Source organism: Pteropus medius, unplaced genomic scaffold, assembly GCF_902729225.1.
Source record: "Pteropus medius unplaced genomic scaffold, Ma_sr-lr_union100, whole genome shotgun sequence".
NCBI classification, from domain to species: Eukaryota; Metazoa; Chordata; class Mammalia; order Chiroptera; family Pteropodidae; genus Pteropus; species Pteropus medius.
Genome location: NW_024349804.1, coordinates 4,039,604 through 4,055,253, shown reverse-complemented (window position 1 = coordinate 4,055,253; position 15,650 = coordinate 4,039,604). Strand labels below are relative to the sequence as shown.

Genomic DNA, 15,650 nt, shown 5'->3' with positions numbered 1-15,650 from the left:
TTCATAGTGAAAGATAGTTTAGACACTTTCACATAAAGTGAATCCATTTTTACATGATATAGGTATTATACATTGCTGTTTCAATTTATATAATTAAAATGATATCATTGCACTCTGAGGTTAATGGGATGCTCAACTGGAAACCATATGTCGTGAGCAATAAAATAGCAGCATTGCAGTATTGGCTCTTTTGTCAAAAGCTGATGCAGTATTTCAGCCCCGTTAGGTTGCTACTTTCCCTTTTAAAAATCTTTAGAAGAAACAAAGACATACTGATTAATAAAAGCATACTCTTGAAAGTTACCTTTATTTATTTATTTTTAAGAAATAGGATTAAATGAGGAGCAATAAAGAGTGCTTCGGATCAACATATTTGGCAATTACATTTATTCTTGCTCCTTTGTTTTTTCTGGAGAATATTCCAGAGAAGGCCTCAAGTGAGACTTGTAAAAATCTTCATTTTATGAGTTATAATATAGATTTGTTTTTAAATTGAAAGAAAAATTTGCATCATAATATTTAATGATTTTCCTAAATTACAGATAGTGAGATATTAGTAATATATCCATGCAACTAATATATATGTAATATACTATATATCCATATTTGCATATGGTAAGCTTTTCTCTTTCTCTGTATTTTTCTGTCTTTATTTCTCTGTCTCTCTGTGTCTCTTTCCGTTTCTGTCTCTGAAACACATGCACAAATATTTAGAATATAGTTTATTTAGTATTTATTTAGCTCTATATAAATATGGACTACATATGTGGAGAGAAAGCAGTGATAGGAAAATACATATAGTCCCACTTTCTAAAACAGTTTTATCCCAACTTTGAAACAAATCAAGATTTGTTTCTGTAGTTTATACAACTTCTCTGACCATGATCAAAAGAATATGTCTTACATTGTAGAACTGTTGTGGATACATAGAAGTCAAATTAGTGGAAGAGCACTAGAATCCAACATACAGAGTTGAACCCAAACAAGCAGTCTTTGAAGAGAGTGTGGTTTCTGAAAGGATTCATGATGGTCTAAAACAGTAGCTATTCTCTGAGGACCATGGACTAATAATTGGACTCCTGTTACAATATGAAATCCTAAACCAAGTATAAAAGTGTCACAAAAGACTAATACTACTCCCCAGCAGAGGGAGCTATCGATTCTGAAATTGCCCTACAAAGCCTATGCCATCTATCAGCTGAGGAGTGGATAAGCCAAATGTGGTATATCCATACAATGAAATATTATCTAGCAAGAAAAATAAACTGCAGATATGTTATAACATGGAGAAAGGAAGGAGGAATGACTGCTAATGAGTATTAGCTTTCTCCGGGGGTAATGAAAATGTTATAAAATTAGGTTATGCTGATTATTATACAACTCCATAAATGATCTAAAAACCAAGGAATTGTACAGTTTAAATGAGTAAACATTTCAGTATGCAAATTATGTCTCAGTAAACCTGTTAAAGCCTATTGGAAAAATGTTTTTCTTTGCAGGGCTCATTATATGTTGAGATCGAATGTTGAACAATTTGATCAGTTCTTGATTTCTAGTTTTTTGGTTTTTTTTTTACCTGAAGCTTATCTTCCATTGAATGTTTTTCATAATTATCAAGAATCACTTTGTAGTTGAAATCTATAAATTCTAGTGGGAAATCCTGATGGTTGGCTATCTTAAAATAACACGAGTTTTTATGAAGTCAGAATTCAGGACACGCACTGACATTGACTTCTTGTTGATAAATGTACATTTAAGGATAACTGGGGAGGAGAAAACAAGCAAACATGCTGTTCTGAAGTACTTAGATCTTGTGCTATCGTTCTTGCACAAAGATTCCTGAAACCTTCGTGCTGTTTACCCCCAGTGATGTCATCCTTACTAGACCTGCGTGTCTTTGTCTTCCTGTGCTGGTCTCTTCTTTAGAAATAACTTCCCATTTCTTCTTACCAAACTATCTCCGTCACTTTTCATAAGACCCTGCTCAGCGTCATTCTCTCTCAAAAGCATTTCTTGATTTATATGCCACCTTACTCATTATTTTGTTTCACATGTACATCATCATGAGTTTGTGTTTGCTCTTTTTTCATATATGCATGCCTGGTCTTCCTTACCATATTTGCAGTTATTTTGATGAGAAAATAGAATCACATTTTTGATATGTCTCAGCAAATGAATAGTGCAATTCCTGATACAAAGCTATGTTCAGGAAACCATTATTTCCTGTTTGGCATCATGTTTTATTGACTAAGTTACAAAACTCACACATATCTCTGCACCTAATATTGAAAGAATTAAAGGATTCTTAAGTCTATCAGCTGAGACTGAGACTATAGTTTAGGCCGAATAAAGACTTTCAGTTACTATCTTCTGTTCAAAATGCGTGGTACTTATATTAAAGCAATCATTCTAACTTTGCTATTTCCTTTATCTTAGTGATGTCAGTAAAGATATTTAGATCTCAAAACGAATATTTCATCATATCTTTGGGAAGCCCAAAGAATTAGTACATTATGGTCTTAATTTATCAGAACAGAAGATGATATTTTTGTATAAGAAATCCTAAGAAAGACATCAAGGAACTGTTAAACAGGTATTTTGCTTGAGAACCTAAATGTCATTAAGTATAGTACTAAATTTACTAATCGGTTATTTTTATTTATTTCTTATTGACCACAGCCAGGCACTGTTTTATGCACTGTGGCTACAATGATGAATTACTCAGTATCTGTTCTCTGGGAACTTTCAGTTATAACCCTGTATGTCAGTAAAATATGACATGTTACAGGAGCTCGAGAAAGGGAGCCCACTCCAGTATTAGAATATTTCAGAGAAAAATTTTAGGAGAATATTTAAACTCTGCTCCAGAGGAAGAGTAGGAGGAATAAGCAAGTGAAGGACAACATGTGAATATTCCAGGCAGAGGGAAATGGATATACAAGGACTTGACAGAAAAAAAAATCATGCATATCAGTTTGTGTGGATATATGTAAACTTAAGAAACTCCATCATTTTTAACAATCAGACTTGTTAAAAGTACACATCGCTGGGCATCCCCCCTAGAGATTTGGCCTAGTATTTCTGGAGTGGAGCACAGAGGTCTGTTGTTTCAACACCTCCCCGGAGGACACTTGTAGGTGATCCTGGAACCACACTTTAAAACCACAGTTCCAGGGTGATTGAATTATAATGCCTAAGAGCCAGACTTCTACAGAAGCCACGTCTCGTATGTGTGGCAGAGCAGCAGTGGTTAAGTGGTTTGGAGGACAACAGAGCCAAGTTCAGATCTCTGCTGCACGAGCTTATCGGCCACATGACTGCAGGGAAATTGTGTAACCTCTGTAAACCTGCTTCTCATTTCAAAATGGGAATAAAAAGTACATCCCGGTGTGATTATAGAAATAATTAAATGATTGAAAGTGTGCTGCATGGCAGCTAGTAATTGTCCAATAATACAGGTTAGTTTTGAGTATTATCAATTCTACAGCACACACTTTTTCACACTTAAATATCTATGGAGTCTTACGATTGTCAGTAAATTGTATAAAAAACTGCTATTGACACTTTTTATTAAGAGCAAGAAAACTCTGTGTTATCAAAGCATATTAGAGATTAGAAGAAAAATAGATATCTTTTATTACTGCTGTGGTCAATAAAGCTTCAGTTGCTGAGTACTAGAGTTGCTGCAGGTTCCCAGTGACAAAACAATTTTTAGTGGAGGAACAGCCTCGACAGTCCCTAAAAAGAGACCATTTGTACATCTGACAAAGCATGATAAAAGACCCTATTCTATATAGGATTATATTAAGACCTGGAAGAGAAAGGACATATGTAGAAGAGAGAGCCCTGCTTATCAAGAAGCAGCAGTCAAGTTGGTGATTAAAAACATCATAAAAGAAACAGAGAACTGTCACCAAGAAATGATTATATCAGATTTTATACTGTCAATAAATTCTTTTGAATGCATGCATGAGAGAGTAGAAGAGTGAGAAAAGAATACAGCTGACTTTCTCACTTTTAAAAATGAAATCTTGAGTGTACTAAGCATCAGTTTTCGGCGACAATAGCCTGCACATTTGAAATGTGTCAATGCACACCATCTGAAATGAGATTTATATGTGCAGTGTGCAGTTCAGTTCTCACCAGGGCACAGACTCGCTAATCTGTGTTTCTCTCTCTGATCTCTTTATCGAGAGCTAGTTTCTATCTCCAACGTTTTATGAAACATTGCTTTTCACCTGTGTTGCCTTGACACCAGTATATCTAAAAGCCCCCTCGGAAGTCCAGTTCTTTTTCTGATTTCCCCTCATTGTGTCTGTAGTGTTAAATTTTGCTACTTATCAGGGCTCCAACCACAGGTTTAGACTTAACTTCTCTGTCTCTTATGCATATACCCCTAGCAAGTTGCCATGTTTAGTAAGTTTTTTCTTAAAAATTTATTTTCCTTTCCCTTCCTCCCTTCCACAGCCCTTTGCTTCCTAAAAACCTATCATATGCCAGAAGTTCTGTAGGAACAAGACGAGTAAAATCTCTGCCTTCTTTTATCATATTGCCTAGCAGGATAGGCACTGACAAGGAAAGAATTCAACTAAATTTTTTAAAGTGTTATAATAAATGTGTGTATAGGTCACCTTAAGAATACAGAAGAGAGAACAACGGACTCACTGAGAATAAATAATTTTTTTATAATTTTATCATTATGCATTAATGGTACAATATTTAATTAAAAACTAATTTGTATTAATAACAATATTGTTGTTTGGACCAGGTCATATGACCCTAAGAGATATTTATACTATCTCATTTTACAAATGAGCAAATGGAGAGTGATGCTAAGTACCTTGCATAGTATCACGTAGCTCATAGGTCACAGAGATTTAGCATTAAGCTCAGCTGGAGAACTGGAGAACAACTGTGTTGAAGAAGGTACTCTTTGTGCTAGGTCTTGAACAATGTTTAACTCTCAATCTCATGGTGATAGGAACTAGGTACTTCAGACAAAAAGGATTTTCAAAAGCTGAGAGATTTGAAAAGATAATTGTGTAAAAGATGAATTACGAGCATGGACTGTGTGGATAAAGGTCTGAGGTGGAAATGGGGGCACAAAAAGTATCCAAGGGTGGCCCTGAAGTGAGAGAATGTTGAAGTTTTCAAGAACCTCCCAGAAGGCCGAAGGGTGGGTGAGGGGCATAGACGGGAATGAGGGCAACGAGGGTATGTTGACCAGCTGATTTGGGGGATTTGTAGCCCTTTGCAATGTTCTATACTTTCCATTGTAGTGATATGGGACATGAGTAAAGAGTTTTGGTTGGTGATGTGGCACGACGTGGTTATAAAAATGCAAGAGGAGAAGCACAGATGGTTAGAAGGCTGATGAGATGCCTCAGACAAGAGGGGATGGCGGCTTTCTCAGGGGAACAGACATACCGTTAGGTCGGATTCTGCATATATTTTGATGAGAGAGTCGAAAGGGTTTTCTGTTTCATTAGATGTGGAGTACGGCAGCATGTAAGATAACTATGAAGAATCCAAAGATTTTGGACCAAACAATTACCGTAAGGATGGTGTCTCCTTAACTGAGATGAGGCGGACTTTGACGTGATTTCAGTTTCAAAAATAAAACTTTGGTGCCACTGTAGAGGATGCATTGGAAAAGATCAACAATCAAGGCAGAGATCAGTTTTGAATCTCAGTCGTGTAAGAAATGGTATTGAATGTATAACAATGACCATGGCAGTGGAGAATGGAGAGAAGGGGCTTCATTAGAGACACTACTGAGGTAGTTTTAGGAATGGGATGGATGTAGCAGAAGTGGGAGGATCTAAAACGGGAAAGTCCAGAGTTTCCTGTCTGATAACCACTTCCTAGACCTGGCTCCGGGAGGGCTGTCTCTTTCTGCCATTGGAATTTCGCTAGAAACTACATTGAATCCATAGATTGTTTGGGGTAGTTCGGACATTTGAAAACCATTAATTCTTTCAATCCATGAGCACAGAATACCATTCCATATTTGTGTCCAAAATATCACAAAACCAGTCTAGTCTCCTTGTCTTCAATCCCAGCTTTTCAGTTAGTGCACTTGTCTTCTCTAAATATCTTTTTCACTGTTTGCATTTTGTTATTCCCTTACTCGGAAAATGTAAGTGGTTGCAAGCTCTCCTCAAGACAACAATCACCTTAACTTACATTGAAGACCTTATATTTGGACCTGAGCTCAAATCCCAAATTTATTACTTATTATTCTCCAAATAGAATTTCCTGGTTCACTGAAGACCCACCATCTTTCTCCACAGACATTGCTCAAAACGACTTCTCTGCCCATTGTCCCTGCCTGCTCCGAAATCCAATTTCCAGATTAATCTTCCTAAAAATCAACTCCAATCAAGCCATTTCCCTACTTTGAAACACATTTTTACACTCTATTGCCTAGTGATATAATTACAGACTCTTTCCCTTGGCAGCTCCAGCTCTCTAACTCGGTAGTTCCGACTCATTCTTCTCGGTCCACACCGTTCACAGAATACTGTGCTTCCATTAGTTATGTGTCACATTGCCTACTGTACTCTTCCAGAAGCAAAGCAGGTACACTCATGGGCACATAGCAGTTCCTAGTAGAATAATTGTGACACGTATATAACCAACACTTCTGTAGTTCTTCCTACGTGCCAGGTTCTTTTTAGGCATTCTAAAAGTATGAATTCATTGAATCCACCTAAGGGTCCCGTGCAGTAGACGCTACTATTATTCCATTTTACAGATGAATAAACTGAGGCACAGAAAGGGGAAGTAATTTTCCCAAGGTCATGTGGTTAATAAATGACAGAGCTAGAATTTAATCTCAGATAGTCCAGGTCTGCAGGCTGCGCTCTTAACTTCTCTGGCATCCTGACTCTCTCGTTGGATTCCTGCCACCCACACCCGACCACTCCTTCCCTAACACTGAAGGCTGAGAATTTCTGAGCTCAGTCATTTTCATCAAAGTTCAGAAAGATCCCATTCTATTTTGAAAGTGGCCTGAATCAATCAAGCCTCCCATGACTCTTATTTCTTTGATCTAGATCATCTTTCTCAGATACCACTCATGTTTTACTTCCAATATACTATGTTTGTTGTCATCAAACTGTGATATATTTCACATCTCTCTAACTAGTTTGAAAATTTTCCAAAACGGACACGTTATTGACACTCCATATTGCTCTTCTGATTTTCCAATTTTGTTAACGTTTCCCTAATCTAAGTTCAAAGTCACTTCTGTCTCCTCTCTCCTGCCTAATGCATATCTGCATATGATCCACTTCTAAGTTTTGGTTCTTCATGCATCCCTGACACTATTCTTAATCTCCTCCACCTTTTCTATCTACCCAGTAAGAGAGTCATTTGTTAACTGGCTCAGGATAAGCAAGCAAGGTGGTAGTGGTGGTTATATTGCTCGAGAGTCTCACTACGCTATTCTCTACTAGTGTAGGAGTCTTGGATGTGGTCTTCCCAGCTCGAATCTTTGACCCCAGGAATTCATCCTAACTCTCACTGCCAGTTTAATTTACCTAAGGAAGAGCCTCGATCCTGGCTATCCTCACCTTCCCTTCCTCCTCATCATCTGCTGACATAAGAACTCATTCCTTAATTGGTGCCAGAAAGTCTACTCATCACACCATTGACTTCTCCTTCTGACCTCATCTCCTATTGCTCCACTGCATATGAAATACCTTCTAAACAAAGAAGACCAAAAGCTACTCCCACAAAATGTTCTACGTTTTTCTACTTTTATATTCTTCCTTGTGTAATTTATTTCTCTAGACGTGCTGCCCCTCACCCTGCCCTCAACCTTTCATCCTGACACACTCCTATGACCTTTCCTTTTATTCTGTTCTGTCGCTTTTTAGACTCTCAATAGTTTGATTAATCTCTCATTCGGCCTTTTATTTGGTTACTTTGCCAGATTTGAAAATTCCTGAAGCCAGGAAAAAGACATTCCTTAAGTCAGAAATCCTTGCAACAACAGCCAATGTCCTGCAAACAGTGTATATTAAGTAAATACGTGTTGGCTTCGAACGACTGCTAACCCCTACTTGATTATATGTAGAAAATATGAGTTATTGTTCTAACATAGTCTTACCCATCATTTTGCAAGTGACATAAATCAGAGGCTAGGATGAATTAAGAAAATGCCTTCTAAGTTCTAGGCCACATGAAGGACATGTTACGATCAGTTAAGTAGCCTCTGGTAGCAGCCGTAGAAATCCCCCCACATCTCGAAACAGTATTTACCTATATTTCCTATACGTTTACTTTGCCAATCTATCATTGTTGAGCACTAAAACCTGACATCTCCGAAGCTTTGTTTCTTTTCCTATAAAACCAGGGCATATACTTACTTTACAAGATAGTTTTGGGGATTAAAGAAAATAGAGATCAAATTTGATAATATGTTATTTTACAAAACATTAACTATTGCATACAGTAGGTTCTGATAACGTGTTGTTTCTTCCTCTGTCGCGGGTGAACATGAGCCCCTTAACCGAAGGGGCCTCGGATTCACAACTGAAGCTGCCTGCTGGAGTGGGCTGGGCACAAGAGCAGAGACCCTGAAGAATGGTCTGGGAAGCAGTGTACTCAGGGAGGCAACCACACATAAACCACTGACCTCAGGGGAGTGTGGAGGCTCTGAGATGGACAGTTATTCACTCTTCGATAGAAAAAACTGGTTAAGTGTTGACAGGATGAAACCTCTCCACGTCCTAGAATTCTGCCTGTGGTAATTCTGATTGCATTTCAGTGATCCTCAGCGATGCCTCTGTGATCCACCTAAAATACCTCCCCAGACTTTCCTCCCACCCTAACCTCTCCCCATTTGAGCCCATAATCCTGGGAAAACTGGGCCTGGAGACTGAGCAGAGCTGAAACTGCAGGGGATGAAAGAAATGGCTCCTGCTGGCCAGAGAGGAAGACTGCAAAGCCTTGGAAGCAGGCAAGATCTGAAGAAAACATCTCTGCCCTTTTTATTCATCTACACAGTCTCCAAGGCCATTTTTGTCTTGGAAGTGGGAAAAAATAAGTGATGAGAAAACATCGAATTGACAGCAACACGACAATAAAAATACGACTATGGGTTTTCAGGAAGCATTGTAGATAGAAATTTGCTCGAATTCAATCTTTCTTCCCTCTTTATTTCTTATTACTTCCTGATTTTTCTGCTTCCAGTATCTCTCTTTACCTTCTCCTTGCTCAGTAGCCCACTCTGAACCCTGTTTCTAGCATCAAGGCTTTTACATGTGTATTGTTAAACCTTCTTAATCCGAGGCAATCAAACAAAGGAAGGAAGTCACTCTCAATCAATGACAAGCTGGAGAAATAAGCACTTTTTAAGGGAATGAAGTTTTATTACCCTTAGGAATATACTGAAACTTTTGAAAGCAGTAACAGGGCGACATTGCTCAGAAAAATGGATCGCTGCCTTAACTTTTTCATAAGCACATACTGTAAATTTACTGCATGAAATAATATATGCTTTTTGCTTTTTTTGCTAAAGACCTTTACTCTTTAAATAGACTAACATTTATTTCTTTACAAATTGCTTAGCAAACATTTCTTTTCTAAAATTTGAACGTCGTGGACATTGAGATGTAAATGCAAATCTCACTTTGTTTAAAACTTGGTGTTAATGAGGTCAAGACCACACACTAAATCTTTCCATCTGCCAATTATCTCTATTGTGTGCCCATAAATGTGTGAACAACACGCTCTGGTCATAAGAGGCACTGGAGGAGAGGATGCGGATGAATCCATCCGATATGCCTCCACATAATTGGAAAATGGCTCTGTTTTCATCAGCTCTTCATCCATGGTTAGTAGCTTCATCTTTCTTTATGAGCAACAATTATCTTAGAATTTTAATGACAATTTTAGCACCGTCGTTGTTATTTTTATAATTTATTTGTTTGGTATTTCAACTTCCTGCGATGTGGCAGTGTCACTTCAAATGAGATGAGCATTTTCTGTTTTCAGTGGTGTTTCTTGATGTATATTTATATCCTACTTGTTAAGGCTAATAATACTACGTGAGTAGATAGAATTACATCTGAACTCTGAAGGAAAAATAATGATCCATTTCAGGAGATGAGTGATTTTTACTAACTTCTCAATCCAACTCAAAGAGTGCTTTTTCTTCCTTTGATTAAAATGTATTTCTCAAGTAAATTAAAATGCAAATATAGACAGTCTGTGTTTATGGTTATAATAGAATTATTTAAAAAAGGTTTTAAATCAACCCGCTGTTAATATTTCATGCAGAAACTGTTGGTTTTATTGTTGGGCCGTGTTCCATTTTCAAGATTACTTAAAGTGCTATGAAATCTTAATTATACTACCCAGGTTTTATCAGTTTTGCCTTCTCTTCTCTAGGATATTAAATGGACTGCTTTTCTATATACCTCATAAGTTATGTTAGTGATGTTGGAGAAATACCAAGCATTAAAATGTTAAAACCTCTTGAAATTGAGTTATGAACAATTTGCTATTTGTTGTAAATAAATATTTTATTACACGAAATTGAATCAATGCTTAAATTTAAGAGAACCATATTTTATAATTTATTATGAAATTAAAGATCTGGAAAAGCACTTCGAGAAACCACTTAGTCCAACCTTTTAATTTATATTAGAAATGTAAAATATTTGTATTAGAAATTGCATCTAACGCTGTGGATTTCATTATGATCCTTTTAGTATTTTTTTGAAAGGATTCTATCACATCTCGAACAAATTGATTCAGATGTATTTTAAATACTTTATAGCTTGATCTTTTTCTTTTTTTTATTATTTTTAGTGATCTCAGTGAAAACCAAATTCAGGCAGTTCCAAGGAAGGCTTTTCGTGGAGCGGTTGACATTAAAAACTTGTAAGTATTTTTTTCCTAACGTATCCTGTCTTTTTAAAGTTATTCAATTTTCAAGTTAAATTTATATTAAATAAAGTGTCATAAAAGTGGTGAAAACCCTATGTATCTTTATGCTTCCTTAGGAGAGAGAGCTTGTAACAATGTTTTATATTGTTTTTACTGGAGAGATTCTCATTTAGGAGATGTCTTAAATCTGAACTTGTTATCAAATTCATTCTTCAAACCTTGCGATTAATCTTGTTAAATCTAAAGAAATGATTTGATTAAAGGGTATTTACAATGTATTTTCTGCCCTTTTGCTGTCAGCTTACTTCGATAACTCCCTTTTCAGTTGTTATCGGTGTTTATTGGATATGCAGAATATAAACTCTTTTTTTTTTCTGGGAAGAGTAGATAATATTTTCTTGTTAGAGATACCTGTAGCCTAGAGCTACAGCTTTTTAAAATAGCTTTGAGATCACCATTTTCATTAAATGCCAAAGTGTGAGAATGAGAAAATTATACCTTTCCTTTTGTGTGAATATTTTTTTACATCCTTTTCCCCTCATATCTTTATAAAAGAATACATGTATAACCTTCTTTAAAAAGAAAAAAAGAAAAAGGAAACCATGTTTCTGTGTTTTCCCTTGATAAATCTTTAGCATGATGTCTTGTATAGAAGTGTTTTTTGGAAGTGCACATAGCTCTGAAGGGACGTATCAGATTTAAGATCTCAGTGACAATCCCGATATTGTCAACAGATATCTTTATACATTTTTGAACCCCACATTAGACTTTGAAATGTTGGTTTTTTATTAGCTCTGAATGCTAAGGCATAATATGTTTTCCTTAGCCTTTATATTATTTTAAAGTGGGGGGAGAGAAAAGCCCCTGAGTACTGAGATTATTATCAGTAATTTAATATTTTCTTAGCTAGTAAGAAACAGGGCAGGGCCTTCTTTAAGAATTAACTTATATTTAGAATTCGCTGTGGTGGGATCCAACATTTTTACCAGTAGCAAAAGTGAGATACACATTTTCTCTTGTCAAAGGCAACTGTTTACAGAGCTATAAGTTCTGGCCTCTGAGTTTTCTCTTCAGTGTAAATGGTTTTTGTTTTAAATTTGTACTTTCTAAATGTGTAAGTTAAGACAGAAACATATAGGCTTCTGGACCTAACTTTGTAGAGCCATTAAAATCTTGGCCTTTGGTTTTCATGAGTGTTTGCATGTTCAAAGGCTTGTATTTGCTTTCTGTTTATCTTCTTTAGCTAGGGCTTGGGGAAGTCTTCAGGTAGATTCAGTGATATACAGTGTTCAAAACTGCCCCTGTGTATTGTGTCTGGTCAGAACAATATAAAGATCTTATGTAGCAGCTACTCGAGCTGCCTGTATGTCATTGTCAAAGGACAGTAATGGCCACAGTTTACCACCCTTTGGGAATGCTCTTACAATCTTACCATAGTATTATCTCTAAATCCTTAAAACAGGTGGCTTTTACCTCTTAGGAAAGATATTCAGGGAATCCAAGTCCATAAGTAATCCTTCCGCCATGTCGAAGGATACATTTGGGAATGGGATACCAGTCATGGTAGAATTCATCCTTATATCCTATTCATTTGTCTTTAAAAATGTGATTTTAAAAGTTTAGAAATAAAAAGAAAAGTGAGATGCTAGCCAGTGTGCTGTTGTGAGGAATGCAAAGTTGATTTAGCAGGATTTTAAAAAATATTTTCCCAACATGCATCATTTCCCCCAAATTTAAAGGCAGTTATGTATACAGCGAGATGAGTTTAGGACCGGAGTCTCAAAATCTTTTGCTGTTTATTGGATTTAAGAGTCATGAAAAATCAGCAAACTTCATTAAGCCTTAGTTTTCACTTTTGAAATATGAATATAACAATTGCTTGGGTCTGTTGTGGTTATTAGGGAAAGAAAGTATGTAAAGATCGTTTAAAACAGTAAAATGCTATGAAATAGAACATATTATTTCATTCTGCATGTCGTCACTAATCAAGTGCTAGAAGCTAGTCCTGAAAAAGGCAGAGTAAGAAGACAGGAAAGTAGGATATAAGGTCATTTGCAATATTGGGGATGGATAAGGGAGACCGGTACCTATGATGGGTCATTTAGACATGGAGCTGCAAAATGGAGAAAGAAAATTTATCAGAAATTTCTAAATTAATATATACACAAGGCCCTGATTTACAGACAAGATATTAAGTGTTACAGGTGCTAAATAAAGAAAACGATGAAAGGATGGCTCGTAATTATCAGGGAATAATTGCTGCAGGAAAGAGTTCCTGAAAGGAAGTATAAAGAAATCTTGGAGGAGGTTGGTTTGTGTTGTGTGATGGGGAATAGTTCTATGAGAGGGTTGAGGAAGTTGAATTTATTAAAGAGGCTCTACAAACTTAGAATTTACTCCTGCTGTTTTTACTGCCTTCCAGGGAACAGTGGGAAAGACCATTAGAGCAAAATAGTAAAGCCACAATTCATCTGAGGGCTTATTTAATTTATTAGGATTATAGCTACAATCTTATAAAATTTTTCAGGGAAAAGGCATTTTTCTGTAATTAAAAAACAGTTCAAACCACATTGTTCAGAAAAATTGTCCGCTTTCGTGGGGCTTTGGGTGAGTTTAGTTTTCTCATTAAAAGTTGAAAAGATATCTGGTAAAATATATTCGATCTAATGGTGAATTTTAATTCATATTGTTATGAACCGGTAACCATAAGTCATCAGGTAATGACTCAATAAAAGCCCACAAATATTAGCATTATTACGATTAGTAACATTCAGTATAGGAAGGAGAGGTACTGTGCTTGATTCTAGTTATCATTCCAGTGCTGCATGAATTTACAGTTTTGACAATCCTGCATGGTGCCATGATGGCTACTGTTCCGAGTCATTCAGAGACGAAAATTGAAAAAAGAAGGCTGGGCAGAAGGAATATGTGCTTTAGTTGCATCAAAACAATATTTTATAGAGCACTAAAAGCCCAGTCTGATGCACCGTCTATAGGCTTATTGGATTTATCATGTTCAGGCCTTATTCAGAGCAAATTCCAGTTATCAGAAGATTTTCTTCACAGGAAGCACTTTAATCTTGTGGATTGGCTAAATATGCTCAAGGCAGCATCCTGACAATATGAAATTGATGCTGTGGAAATTTTGCAAATTAGCAGATCTTACCCTTCTTCCTCTAGGCAAGCCATGCTAAAACTATACTAGACAGATGGGCATTTATCTTGCTCTTAAACATCTCCAGGGAGGATTTCCCAGAACTTTTTTGCCTTTCTTTATTAATTTCTTAACCACATTAAAGCCCTTTATATTTTATTTTGTTACCTAATTTTCTCCGACTGCAATTGAAACCACTTTCTTATTCCTTCCATTTTTAGATGGCGAGATCTTAGAATAACAAGATCATATTAAAATATCAGTTAAATTATAGTGTTTATAATTGTCACTGGCAGCACTTTTCCATAGGATTTCATCTGTGTTTTTAAACTCCCCAATCAAGTATGAATTAAAATACTGATACCATATCATTACTCACTGATGCCTCACCAAAATGATAATCAGTGTCTATACTGCTTTTCTTTATAAACTTTGTATATATATTCAATATATTTAGCACTGATACAGTAATGTCTTCACTGCCTTCTGATCAAATCTTCAACAAAGACATATTACATTGTTCCACTGTTTTTTTTTTAACAAGGATCTATGAGGTATTTTCATTTAATTGAATAATTTAGGAGAATATTCAAATTAAAGTTTGCTTTATTGCTGAGACTTGCAAGCTTATTCTAAGCATGTGCTTTATGAGTATAAAAATCCCCCAGAAGTCTCTCGTATTTATGAGAAAACATTCCTCATAGTTATCCCAGGATCTAAATGAACAAAACGTACTTAAAAATTAAGTAGATTGCTACTTGTTATTCAAATCACAAAAGCAAACTCTAATACACTTTACCATTAGTTTCCTTTGTTAGTTCAAAATAGATACTTCAAATAATTAAATTTCAATAAGTATTATTTTAAATATACCATGTAATATAAATCAAACCTGCTTTTTTTTCTAATTTCATTTTTCAGTACATCCTCAAAATGTATTCCATGTACCAAACTTTACTTTTTACTGTTCATAAATAAATGCATTTCATTTCATTTGCTTGCATTATCTCAAATCTAATAACCCTACATCTGTTATGAGCTTTATCATTCTTTTCCAGGAAAACTGCCTCTTGGTAAAAAAAAAAAAAGATTGGGAAAAGTATTTAAATTTTTCCTTTTTTTTGACACCATACATTAATTCATAGACAAGGGTTTAAGTCACAAAATGATCTAGCTTGGTTCTCTTTGGGTATATAATGGTATCATTAGGATAACAAATATGTATAACTATGACTTTTTAGGAAGCAAATCATCCAATTTGGGTTGCAATTATTAGCAATAAGAAGATTTGGCAAACAGGAAGAAGAGTTAATCTATGTTATTATTATATAATTTCCATATAAATGTAAGACTTACTTAAGCTTTGTCATATAATTTAATAATTTTAAAATATCTATTGTAATCAGCTAGTTTTCATGTTTATTATAATGTTTCTTGTCATCCTTGCATACTTATTACATGCTTGTCATAAAAGTAAAATCCTTTGATATCAAATTTAAATCGTGACTTTTTGTGCCCCCAGCTCTTTCCTAGAGTGTTTTCAGTAAGTTGAGGCTGAAGAGACTTTGAAGGGAAGATTGATTCCTCTGTTCAA

At 35.7% G+C, this 15,650-nt stretch overlaps 1 protein-coding gene across 4 annotated transcripts in view; it reads left to right on the top strand.

The window, feature by feature from the left end:
- The window catches only part of SLIT2 (slit guidance ligand 2), a 322,457-nt gene that overhangs the window by 181,380 nt on the left and 125,427 nt on the right, over positions 1 to 15,650 (top strand). For all 4 annotated transcript variants that reach the window (XM_039838092.1, XM_039838093.1, XM_039838091.1 and 1 more), the window contains exon 5: positions 10,825 to 10,896. In XM_039838092.1, the coding sequence (XP_039694026.1) occupies positions 10,825 to 10,896 (72 nt within the window). The remainder of the gene's footprint in view (positions 1 to 10,824; positions 10,897 to 15,650) is intronic.